The sequence below is a fragment of the Acaromyces ingoldii genome (assembly GCF_003144295.1).
Source record: "Acaromyces ingoldii strain MCA 4198 unplaced genomic scaffold FA10scaffold_2, whole genome shotgun sequence".
Classification (NCBI taxonomy): domain Eukaryota; kingdom Fungi; phylum Basidiomycota; class Exobasidiomycetes; order Exobasidiales; family Cryptobasidiaceae; genus Acaromyces; species Acaromyces ingoldii.
The window spans coordinates 3741515-3753085 of NW_020290248.1; the positions used below are offsets into that span (position 1 = coordinate 3741515).

Genomic DNA, 11571 nt, shown 5'->3' on the forward strand with positions numbered 1-11571 from the left:
TCTTCTTATCTTGCCTGTCCTATATCACCTGCAGTGCTGCCTGTCTCCAGCGTGAAGACATCAAGTCGCAGCTCAAGAGACACGCCTCCATGGCTGCATGGCGAGGCGCTGGCCGGGTTCAGTTGGCGCGGCAGAGCAGCTAAGGTCGAATCAATGTCCTCCTTTTCCCCCGTGCCGCGCAAGAGCCACATCATCTTCCGACCGACGTGGAGCTGCACCGAGTGTGCCCGACGAAAGGTGCGATGCGACAAGCAGATCCCTTGCCAGCCATGCGTCAAGCGCGGCACGCAGGACAGATGCTCGCGCGGGGCTGCCGTCGATGGCGTCGCTGTGCGGGCGTCCGAGGAGGGCCTAGGCAGTGATACGGCCGTCGACGAGGCCCAGGTCGCCGCGTCGCAGGAGAGTCACGAGCAGCTGACAGCCGTCGTGGCGCAGCTGCTTCGCCGTGTGGACCGTCTGGAGCGACAGCAGGCCACCTCGTCGTTCTCTACAGCGCCTAGATCGGCTCAAGTTGTGGACACGGCTGCTGCTGCTGCTGCTGCCACCGCCGCTGCTGTTTCTGCTGCAACGTCATCATCGCCGTCGGCTAGTTTTCCCCAGGCCGAGTCGCCGTCGTCCGCGTCCACGATCGGCCATGCGCCTCTCGCCATCGCAACGACGACGTCCAACAGCCCGGCGTCTCCCACAAAGTCCTCACTGGTCTCGACGCAGCACCTTGCGCAGGAAGAGGCGCACCAGGGCAACGGCGAGGAGACCTCGGTCACCATCGAGTACCTCGCCCTGGGCAAGAATCGCAGGCTGGGCATCCTGGGCGTGTCGCGCGACCCACACACGGCCACAGCGCCGACGACGAACCTGCTCGAGTGGCCACACGAACTGGCCCTCGTCCCCGCGGTGGCAGCGATGCTCCTGCCCGACCGTGCTCTGCGCTACATTCTCACCTTTCACACCGATGCTGTTCAATGGCAGCACGCCTGCATCCACTCGCAGACATTCGAGCGGCAGGCCCAGGACTACATGGACATTGGTGTTGCGGGTGGGCCAGACGACGATGAGGGCGACTTAAACGACGAGACGCGAAAGGCGCGGCGCTGGCACAGCGTCGACACGCTCTGGCTCGCGCTGCTGCTCAGCATACAGACGATCACGCTGCACCAGATGCCTGCCGAGGACATCCGCTCCCTCTTTCCCGGTCGCAAGCGCGATGCCCTCGTCGACGACAGCCTGGCCGCCGTGCGTGCCTGCCTGGACGCGGGCGACTTTATGCGCCGGCCCAACTTCTTCGCCTGCCAGGCCATCGCCATCCTCTCCGTCTGCGGCCACAACGTCGTCGACTCGAACCTGCTCTCGTCGCTCCTGGCCGTGGGCATCAAGACGGCGCAGATGCTCAACCTCCACGTGCTTGGCGCCGAGAGCGAGCGGGTGCGGCGCGAGGTCGAGGCGCTCGCGGCAACGGGTGTGCATGCAGACGGCGCCCTGCGACGGCGCCTCGTCACGCTCGAGATGGGCAAGCGCGTGTGGTGGTCCCTGACCCAGCAGGACTACTTTGCCATTCCCTTTCGCGGCGTCTCGCTCGTGCACCCGCACCAGCACGACACGCCGTTTCCCAGCAACGTGCTGGACACCGACCTCGGGCGCGGCTGCTGGCGCCTGCTCGACGACTCGGAGCTGTCGCTGACGCTCAAGCAGCGCATCACCTCTGTCTCTGCCGATGTCCTCTGCCGCTTCTTCAATGCCCTGCCTCGGTCGGGCGCCACCCTCGCGGACCACGTGGAACCATACGAGGCATCGCTCCTGCGGCTGCTGCCCAGCCACAGCCAGGGCCACACGATCCCACGCTCCTCGGACCCCCGGCTCACCTTTGGCGCCGCACTGGCCCGCTACCTCAACATCAGCGTGCGCCACAAGATGCTCGTCGTCCACCGTGCCTTTTGTGGGCGCTCGCCGGCTATCCCGGGCGAGCTGCAGCGCTCGCAGCGCATCGCCGTCGACCTTGCCCGTGCCATTCTCTCGCACTGCCACATGGGCGCCACCTCTACGCGGCCGGGCAGCGCGCTGCTGGCGGCCATGTGGACGACGGCCTACCACGCCGTCGCTGCAGCCACTGTCCTGGCCATGGACATGCTCGCCCAGCCGCGCGACAGGTCGGCCTCGTGGGCCCGCAGACGCGAGGTGGAGCAGGCCCAGGAGGTGCTACGGTCCATGGCAGCACGGAGCCCGATTGCGGCGCGCGGCGTCAGCCTGCTCACGTCGCTCCTCCAGCAGCACGAGGCCGGGCCCCAGGCGAGGGACACGGCCGTGAAGACTGTGTCCTGGCAAGACGAGGAGCGGGGTCGCAATGCGCCGGCGCAGAAGAGAGCCCGGCTGGCGGAGCCAGATCGCAGCAGCGTAGAGCTGCCCGGGCAGCAGGAGGAACCCGTCTGGACCGATGCAGGCGCAGGTGCGCCGCTCGAGTGGGACCAGTTCCAGGCCATCGTCAGCATGCTTGAGCATGTCCCGGACATGGGCAGTCTCTTTGACGGCAGCCTGGGCGATCCGTTTGCGTCGACGTGAATCACATTGTACTCTTCCACTCAAGCAGTCTTTATGTACAGTACATCTATTCGTAGCAATGACAGCGACCCTCTGACCCCTTCTCCAGCATGACTACGATGGCTCAATGCCGACCCAGGACCGGGCCGGGGCTGTTCCAGGTCTCGGCCGAGTGCGCGGCAGGCGCGACTTTGACGTCGTCGCCGTCGGCGGCAGCGCTACTACTGGTGCTGCTGGCGGCATCTGAAGCCTGCTGCTGCTGCAGAGGCTGCTGCTCCTCGGGAGCCTTTTCGTGGGGCAGGAGCGCATTGAGGAGGATGGCAATCAGCGACGCAATCAGGTACGGCTCCTCGACGATGAGGACAATGGCCTGGATGAGGCCCTGGAGACCCGAGTTGTTGCCTGCGTAGGTGAAAAAGTAGCTGAACCACTTGGGCACGCACAGCGAGGCGAGGCCGAGCGACATGCCACATGTGGAGATGAACCGCGCCCGCCGGTCCCACTTGGCATACGCCATGACGCGGATGCCCGACACGGCGACAGAGCCAAAGAGAAACGTGGTGAAGCCGCCCACGACGCTTGGGGGCATGGCGACAAAGACGGAGGCAAACTTGGCCACGATGCCCATCAGGAGCAGGAAAAAGGCACAGACGTACGCGGCGTTGCGGTTGGCGTTGCGGGTGAGGGCGATGACGCCCGCGTTCTGCGAGAAGGTGGTCAAGGGTGTGATGGTAGCGAGGGGCGCCAGCATCGCCGAGATGGCGTCGGCCAGCATGCCGCCCTGGACGCGCGTCTCAAACTCCTCGCCCTCGATGGGCAACTGCGACACATCGCACGACGCTGTCACGTTTCCGATCGTCTCGGCGCAGATGACCGTCCACGCGGCCAGCATAGGCAGGACGAGCTGGCCACGGATGCCCAGGGGGAACGTCTTGACCCAGAGAAAGGTGAAGCTGGGCGCCGCCTTGATCGTGGCTCCGTTGAAGTAGCCCGTGGCGGCGGCGATGACCATGCCCACGACGAGGCCGGTGAAGACAGAGGCCGACTTGATAAAGGGACCGCCAAACAGCTCGCAGATGATAATGGTGGCAAACGCAGAGAAGCCCAGGCCGATGAGCGGTGCGCTTCCCCAGGGATGCTTGGTGACGGGCGCCGTGTTCGACGGACACATGAGCGCGTGATTGGTCATGCATGGGCCCGAGCCACCGGCCCAGTTGGTGACGCCGCTCTTGACCAAGGAAGCGCCGATGAGGAAGAGCATCATGCCCACGACGAGCGGCGGGAACAGGCGACGGATGGCTTTGGGCGGGATAAAGGCCAGGACGAAGGCGATGACACTGGTCACGCAGGCCGTGCCGAGAATGGCGCCAAACTCGCGCGGGCACGGCAGCAATGTGCCGTCTTCGGCCACGGGACACACACCCGAGGCATAGGCCTGCGAGAGGTAGGAGAGACCCACATTGACGAATGCAAACGAGGTGCCAGTGACCGAGATGATGCCCGTGCCGAGGAAGTAGCGAGTCTTGCCGAGGCGGAACCGCGACGCCTGCACGGCAGTGCCTACGGCGCACCAGATGAGCGAGGCAGAGATGAGGTACTGCACGTTGGCGTTGCCCAGGTTCGCGCCCGACGATCCGCCCAGTAGAAGAGGCGGGGTGACGACACCGCCGACCATGGCGAGCGCATGCTGAAGGCCGAGGATGATGAGCAGAAGATAAGGCACCTTGTCGTGGACGCCGTAGAAGGGCAGCACCCGGTCGGTCTTGGTGAGGTACGGGATCGTGGGGATCAGGAGGGCGGCATAGTCGTGGTCGCCCACCCACGCATCGCGTGAGACGAGGCTGCGACCGAATCGCTTGATCTTGTCGACGACCGAAGGGCCGGCTGGGACCGGGGCCAGGTCGGTGTCTGGCTCGTACGTGTGCACGCTGGGCTTGGCGTCGGCCATCGTTGAGGACTGGAAGGGGAATAAGGGAGGGCGCTGTGATGCTGACTGATGGAGAGGGGTGTGGCGAAGAAAAGGCCCTTGCTTTATATGCTGAACGATGACCTCGCAACAGAGAGGACCCTACACGACGTGATAGTGGTATGACCAATGCCACACAAGCTCATGCTCTTTGTGTGCGGGGGGATAAGATACGTCGACGCGATAAGACCGACGCCACGAGCAGGACCTCCTGCTACTGCGTCCAATTGCAAAAGGCGAGTTGCGGCGGCCGAGTTACCACGACTATGGGGCATGGTTGGGGGGAGAGATCCAGGCCGGGAAGACGGCCAAGAAAACGATAAGGAGAGCCTGTCACAGCAAGCCACAGTTCGGGTCCCTCGGCCGGCTCGGGCGAGCGTGCGATAACAGTGCCTGCATGGGGAGGCTCGGCCGGGTAATCCGAGGGTGAGATGGCTGCCCCACGTGGCAAATCGAAGCATCTTCCACTCTTTGGCTTTGCAAAGCTCCATCGGGCATGTGAGAAGGGTCTTACGATTGGCAAGCAGAGAGAGATGAGAGAGCTCAGCGGGACAGGGAATTCGGATAATCAAATTCATTGCGAGGGTCGCTATGCTATGTATGACGCGGGCCACTTTGCCATGACGCGGGCCACAAAGCTACAACATTTTCAAGACAAACGCTGCCACGGCCAGAACGTGTTGACCGGCGATGGCTCGCGGTATGCCCTGCCGCTGTCGAGAAGTTCTTCTGGCTCACGTTGCTGTATAATCTCTCTCCACTCGGGCTTCGGCTGGCAGGAGCTGACGCGCTTCCCGGGTGTGTCTTTGCGCTGACATCCCGCGGCTGCAGTGAGACCCGTCAGCTAGTGATCCTCTTCGGACGCATTCACTACTCACGACACGGGGCTGACTCGTTGAATTGGTGTGCGAAGAAGGGATCAGTCTCATTTGCGAGGATGCCGCCCAACATCAGCGTCATGTGGCCCATCGAATACGACTTGGCCAAGATGTCGCTCGAGGGTATGTAGATCTGGTTACGCCCCCCTGTGTCATATGTATGAGCATCGCCCTTTGTCGACGAAAGGCAGGTGGAGACTCACCCTTGGCGATGGTCTCGATGCTCGTACCATACACGATCTCCTTGAAGCCGGCCCAGCGGATGGCCGACATGCACATCGGACAGGGCTCGCCGTTGGTGTAGAGAGAAAAGTCGCGCCACGCCCTCAGGATCTCGGGCGGAGACAGGCCGCGCTTCGAGAGCACCTCGTGGCACGCACGGATGGCCGTCATCTCGCCGTGCATGGTCGGGTCGCCGGTCCTGCCCACCGCGTTGGCGGCCACGCAGATGAGCTCGTCGCTCGTCGTGTTGACAATGGCACTGCCAAAGGGCGCTTGCGGGCACGGCTCACCGTCCGCGTACGTAGCTTCGTTTGCGACGCGCATCCAATGCTCACGTCGGTGCCATGGCACGTCGTTGATGGAGAGACCGTGCTGACTGGGTGGATGGAGATGAGCGGAGGCACTGGCCCAAGAGAGAAGAGCCAGCAGGGCGATGCCAGGCAAGAGGTGCTGGAAGAAGGCCATCTCGTATGGTCTGAGAGGGAGCGAGAGCGACGCGAGCTGCGCTCTGCTTTCATACGGATCAGCTCTTGTGCGGTTCGTGTTGATCTACATGATCTGGACCCTTATCGGTGCCGTCAAAGGGACAGCCAAGGCGTCTTTAGAAGCCCGCTCGGATCACTCGGTCGGGTCGGCCGAGGTGAAGATAAGGTCGACGGCCGAGCCACCCGGGTGGAGGCCTTGGCGTGTCATGCACCCACTACAGCGGTGCCACTCGGAGCGTGCGGGTGTTGATCGCTCACTATCATCCACTGTCGAAGGCCATATAAGAGCACCTCCATCGTTCGTCTTCCTGCTCGGACCCACACTCAATCACAGCATGACGTCCGACGCCTACCAAACCGTGCCCTGCATCTCCCTGCGCGACTTTGACGAGCGCCGAGCGGAGATCACAAAGCAGCTCATGGACGCTTCTACGCTCGTCGGCTTCTTCACGCTCTGTGACCACGGCATTCTGCAGGAGCAGATCGACGAGGCTTTTGCGTACTCGCGTCGCTTCTTCGCCCTGTCCGAGGACATCAAAGCCAAGACGCCGCTCAACGGCCGCAACATGGGATGGGAAAGCCGCGCTCAGGTGCGGCCTTCGACCGGCACGGCCGACATGAAGGAGAGCATGCAGCTGCAATTTGCTCGCATGGAGGGCATGTGGCCTGCCGAGGAGGATCTGGCCAGCTTTCGACCGCAGATGGAGAAGTTTATGGCCATCGTGCAGCAGTGAGTTGTACCTTGACTTTGCCGATGACGCATGAGGCTGACGCTCGTGGCCCCCTTAGACTGTCGGTCAGGGTGATGGAGTGCTTCGCCGAGGGGCTCGGGCTGCCCCTGGACACTTTCACCGAGGGCACCGTCGAGACGGGCAAGGGCGACTCGCAGAGCACACTGCGCCTACTGCACTACCACGACACCAAGGGCAAGGAGTTCGGTCCCAACTTCTGGCGAGCCGGCGCGCATGCCGACTTTGACGTGCTCACCATGCTCTTCCAGCGCGACGGCGAAGGCGGTCTGGAGGTCTGCCCCGGTCGCAAGGTCGTGGGCGACTATGGCATGGGCAACTCCTGGACACCTGTCGAGGCCCGCAGCGATCGCATCGTGTGCAACATTGGCGACCAGCTCATGCGGTGGTCGGACGACAGGCTCAAGTCGACTTACCACCGCGTCGGCATACCCAAGCAGCACCAGGCGTGGGCGCAGGGGCCGCGCTACTCGATTGCCTTTTTCAACCAGGCCCGCTCCGACATTGTCATCCAGGGGCCCCACAAGAAGTACCCACCCATCGTGAGTGTGCTCCTTGTCAGAGCGATTTCGCACTTGTACTGACCGCACCTCAGACGGGCGCCGAGTTCATCCAGCAGGCGCTGGCCCGCAATGCGCTGGCCAATGCCGAAGCGGCCGCCCAGGCCAGCTCGACCCGCTCGGTCCTCGATGCTCCCCCCGCTGCGCACCCCACAGTACCCCAAAGTGCAGCCGCGGTGGGTGAGCACGTGGCACCTCAGAGGGCAGCCATCGTTGCTTGAGGGCGAGCTCAGACTGCAGCCCAGGCCTCGCCATGTACTCGCTCGTGTCTAAGCAGGCTAATGCGACATCTTTGTGTCCCTTTGACCGGCCCGGTGGAGCAACGCTATTGCACTACGCGCTTGCTGATTGAGTGTCGAGCGTGTGTCAGGAACTAGGCTTGTCTGCCTCCTGCTGATTGGATGGACGCGTAAAGTTTGGTCAACAGGCCCCCGTGGGAGAGGGTTAGGGGCTTCTAGAACGCGAAGTGCTTCTCAGAGCGGGGTAAGCAGCCTTGCCTAGTGCTTAGCTGATCGGACATACTTTCCCTGCTGCTTCCACGCCATGGCCTCAGAGCGGGGGAAAGGTCCAGGGTTGCGCCCAAATGTCTTCGGAGTGGGGGCCGAGCATGGGAGGTGTGGTGGGCGCGCATCGGAGTGAGGCTAGGGGTCCAGTGAGAATGGTCTCCTATAAGAAGGCTACCTTTGTGAGGCTTGAGACATCCACTGTCCAACGATGAAGAGCACCCTGGCTCTCCTGGACCTTTGTGGAAGCGCCCTTGCTGCACCCGCGCCTCGGGCTGCTTGTCCCGATGTGCACGTCTTTGGTGCGCGCGAGACGACCGCACCCGCTGGCTACGGGTCCGCCGGGACGGTGGTGAACCTCATCCTCAACGCGCACCCTGGTGCGACTGCTGAGGCCATCAACTACCCTGCCGCGGGTGGAGACAGCTACGGGGCCTCGGTGCAAGCAGGCGTAAAAGCCGTTGCTAGCCAGGTGCAGTCGTATGCGTCGCAGTGCCCCAACGCCAAGCTCGTCCTCGTCGGCTACTCGCAGGTGCGTTGTCTTGTCTTTTCTATCGCATCGCTCTGTGCTCACTTGCCCTGTCGTGGGGTACAGGGCTCTCAAATCATGGACGATGCCATGTGCGGCGGAGGCGATCCCAACCAGGGCATCTCCAGCACCGCACCTGCGATTCCCAGCAGTGTGGGTGCCAAAGTCAAGGCCATGATCTGGATGGGCGACCCGCGCCACACGCCCGGCGCGCCCTACAACGTCGGCACCTCTACCGCTGCGGGTGTGAGTTTCGCACAATTTCCTTCCATGCGTGAGACTGAACACCGGTCCACAGTTTGATCCACGGCCCTCTGGCTTCGTCTGCTCCTACTCGAGCATCATCCAGTCGTACTGCGATGCGGCGGACCCTTACTGCTCCAACGGAAATGATGCCTCTGTCCACCAGGGCTACGGCAAGGAGTACGGGCAGGCTGCGCTCCGCTTTGTCAATAGCAAGCTGTGATCGCCGTCTGCCTTGCACATTAAATCCCCGGCAGATGCCTTTGTCGACTATCAGTCAGTCTTCTTGAGACGGCCAACTATTCCACAGAGGGGACCACGCTCTTTGCATTTGCTCTTCTCGCTTTATTCCAGCGCTTCGCACGTAGTAGTAGTAGTAATGTAGTAGTAGCAGTGGGTAAGCTAAATCACGCAGGCTACGTCGGACACAGTTTGAGTCAATCTGAATCTACTTCTCGCACGTTGACTTCGTCGCGCCGCGCTCGATGAGCCACTTCGGACGCTTATAGAAAAGAACCATGTGACAATTGAATCTGTAATATAGGGCTGGCTGTAAGCAATACACATAAGTTACGGCGTCCTTTTAAACCATGTATGTCTGACCATGCGGTCGTCGTTTCCTCGAGTTACCTGCTCGTCAAATGTAGTCATTCGCTTGCCTCCCAACGACAACGATGCTCCCTTCACTACTCGTTGCACTTGCCGCACTGGCCAGCTCGGCAAGACCCTTTCCGCTTGAAGCCCATACTCTTGAGCGGCGCCAGCAGGTGATTCCCGTCAATGTATCGTGGGACAAGCAAGGCCTTCCGACGGCGAACGTCGTCGATGGAGATGGCAACTCTGGTAACACCTACAATGGAGATCCGAGCAACGGAGAGGGCCTGATCTCCTGCGACAGGTCCCGGTACTCGTTTACTCTCAACATTGAACAGAAAAACGTGGACCCTGAGAACACATACCGCCTTTTTCTCGGTCAGACACGCTATGGCAGCCAAGGTATCCACTGATGTCTGATAGTCCAGCCGCAAGTAAAGGCTAATGAGTGCAATCAGGTGCCTTTATCCCTGGTGACAAGCTCTTCGTCGATCGCACTTACAACGCCTCACAGATGACACAGCGCACAGATGGGCTCGGCCCAGATGGAACGGGGGTCGCCCTCTACTTTCCCATGTATCCCGGAGACACCAAGAGCGAGCTTGTCTTCCATCCCTGGGTCCTCAGCAAGGACAACACCGACGAGGGGTTCGTCCTCCCGGGCCAATTCGCTGTCGTGGTATGTGCCGTTTCGGCTTCTCGGCTCGCTTCTGCAGCTGACGCCCTTGTCAGGGACACGTCTACCGCGCCAATGGTAGTGAAGTGGGGCCCTACCCAAACTATGGCAACATCACCGTGCGTTCTTTTCTGAAAGATTGCACGCCTGAATATACTGCAACGACGGAGGCAAAGGCCACTTCAAACGGCGTGCTAGCCAGCAGAGGAGCGTTATACCATCTAGTCTTGCTCGCATGCGCCGCTACCGCTGCCGCTTTCGGGATACTGTAGACTAAGCCAGCCCGTAGCATATCAATGACCCGATCCGAACATACCGGTGGTTTCATCGACAGACGAGGTGATGTCGCAGATGACTCTTGCCACCACTGGCTGAGGACGACACACCTGCCGCCAGTTCTGGCCGGGTGTGTGGTTGTTCATGCTCGAGGCGAGCGTATGTCAGCAAGCGTGCTTCCGTCCGGTAGTATCTCTTTTCATTTATCGGCTGTCGGGAGATGGCAACTTCTCGGGGGTCCGAAATGCATCGCGCTTCGGAGTGTCCACCGCATTTACTCGCTTCGGCCCCATTGCAGTTGTAAACAGTGTTGACAAATCGACGCTAGGCTCAGGGTCTTTCGACACGCCAGTGTGGGCCATAGTTTGAGTTTCCCACGCTGGTGTCGGCCTTCTCTTAAACCCGCGCCTGTTTCCATTTGCACGCCGAGATTCTCTTCCGAGGGTTCCCTTTCTCGGCATTGCATGTCACATTTTGCATCTGTGACTTGCGCGCGGCCTTGGAGTCTTTCTTTGCATGCCCCAGTCCTCTCATGCGGCAGTAGTCTGATGAAGACGAGGGCTTCGGGTCAGGATCTGCTAATTGCATATTCCGTCGGTCATGCTTGTGGACACAGCGCATATACAGCTATGGAAAATAAAGTAAGACCCTCGTCGCGTTTTTTTGCCCCGATGTCGTCAGCCAGCTTCGACAAAAAGCTGTGTAGCTACTCAGGATGATACTCTTTGTGTGGCAAAAGCACGGTTGAATCTCTTCTCCTACATCCAAACCACAATGCCCAAACACTGGAGCACTGCGCAAAAGGAGAGGGTCCTCTTTCTCTATGAAGAAGGAGTGCCTTCCAAAATTATTTCTGAGAGGCTTTCTCTCTCTCACAACACCGTCAAGACAATGCTAAAACGCTTCAGAGCCCGTGGTAGCACAGAGAACCACAAACCGACTGGCCGACCATCCAAGCTATCTGCTGACGAAAAAGAAAGACTGCACAATGAGGCATTGCAGAACAGGAGGGTGCCATTGCAGCAAACAATCAACAACAGCAACCTCGACATTACAAGACCCACTGCACGCCGTGTGTTGAGAGAATATGGAGTAGGAAAGCACAGAGAGACGCCCAAGCCTGATCTCAAGCCACATCATAAAGAAAGACGCCTTCAGTTTGCATTGGAACATCGAGATTGGTCAATCATTCAATGGGGCATGGTCATTTGGTCAGATGAAACAATTGTCCAACGAGAAAAGAAGGGCCGGGACTGGGTTTTCCGCACTGCTGCAGAGAAGTATCACGATGATTGCATCAAGAAGACAACAGCTGGTGGCTGCCTGGGTGTTTCGATGTGGGGCTGCTTCCAGGGAGC

General features: G+C 60.6%; 6 protein-coding genes across 6 annotated transcripts; 4 read left to right on the forward strand and 2 right to left on the reverse strand.

Annotated features, from left to right (window-relative positions):
- Window positions 1-15: 15 nt before the first annotated feature.
- Window positions 16-2605, forward strand: FA10DRAFT_96112 (hypothetical protein). Its single transcript, XM_025525819.1, has one exon. It carries the CDS (start codon window positions 154-156, stop codon window positions 2551-2553), a length of 2400 nt encoding a protein of 799 aa, XP_025379793.1. The 5' UTR covers window positions 16-153; the 3' UTR covers window positions 2554-2605.
- FA10DRAFT_266310 (putative purine permease) lies at window positions 2575-4774 on the reverse strand. Its single transcript, XM_025521441.1, has one exon. It carries the CDS (start codon window positions 4478-4480, stop codon window positions 2657-2659), a length of 1824 nt encoding a protein of 607 aa, XP_025379794.1. The 5' UTR covers window positions 4481-4774; the 3' UTR covers window positions 2575-2656.
- A 373-nt stretch (window positions 4775-5147) lies between these two features.
- On the reverse strand, window positions 5148-6063 carry FA10DRAFT_301055 (cytidine deaminase-like protein; the record flags this gene model as incomplete). The annotated part of the gene is made up of 3 exons (XM_025524927.1): window positions 5148-5323; window positions 5377-5523; window positions 5580-6063. The coding sequence occupies 3 exons, from the start codon at window positions 6061-6063 to the stop codon at window positions 5148-5150; spliced, it is 807 nt and encodes a 268-aa protein (XP_025379795.1).
- Window positions 6064-6418: 355 nt separating this feature from the next.
- On the forward strand, window positions 6419-7613 carry FA10DRAFT_228640 (putative fatty alcohol oxidase; the record flags this gene model as incomplete). The annotated part of the gene is made up of 3 exons (XM_025518757.1): window positions 6419-6813; window positions 6873-7374; window positions 7428-7613. The coding sequence occupies 3 exons, from the start codon at window positions 6419-6421 to the stop codon at window positions 7611-7613; spliced, it is 1083 nt and encodes a 360-aa protein (XP_025379796.1).
- Window positions 7614-7861: 248 nt separating this feature from the next.
- On the forward strand, window positions 7862-9082 carry FA10DRAFT_301057 (acetylxylan esterase precursor). Its single transcript, XM_025524928.1, has 3 exons — window positions 7862-8427; window positions 8491-8670; window positions 8723-9082. Exons 1-3 carry the CDS (start codon window positions 8107-8109, stop codon window positions 8888-8890), a joined length of 669 nt encoding a protein of 222 aa, XP_025379797.1. The 5' UTR covers window positions 7862-8106; the 3' UTR covers window positions 8891-9082.
- A 259-nt stretch (window positions 9083-9341) lies between these two features.
- FA10DRAFT_279079 (hypothetical protein) lies at window positions 9342-10577 on the forward strand (the record flags this gene model as incomplete). Its single annotated transcript, XM_025523514.1, has 5 exons — window positions 9342-9663; window positions 9720-9940; window positions 9994-10056; window positions 10334-10372; window positions 10542-10577. The coding sequence occupies 5 exons, from the start codon at window positions 9342-9344 to the stop codon at window positions 10575-10577; spliced, it is 681 nt and encodes a 226-aa protein (XP_025379798.1).
- Between the last annotated feature and the right edge of the window lie 994 nt (window positions 10578-11571).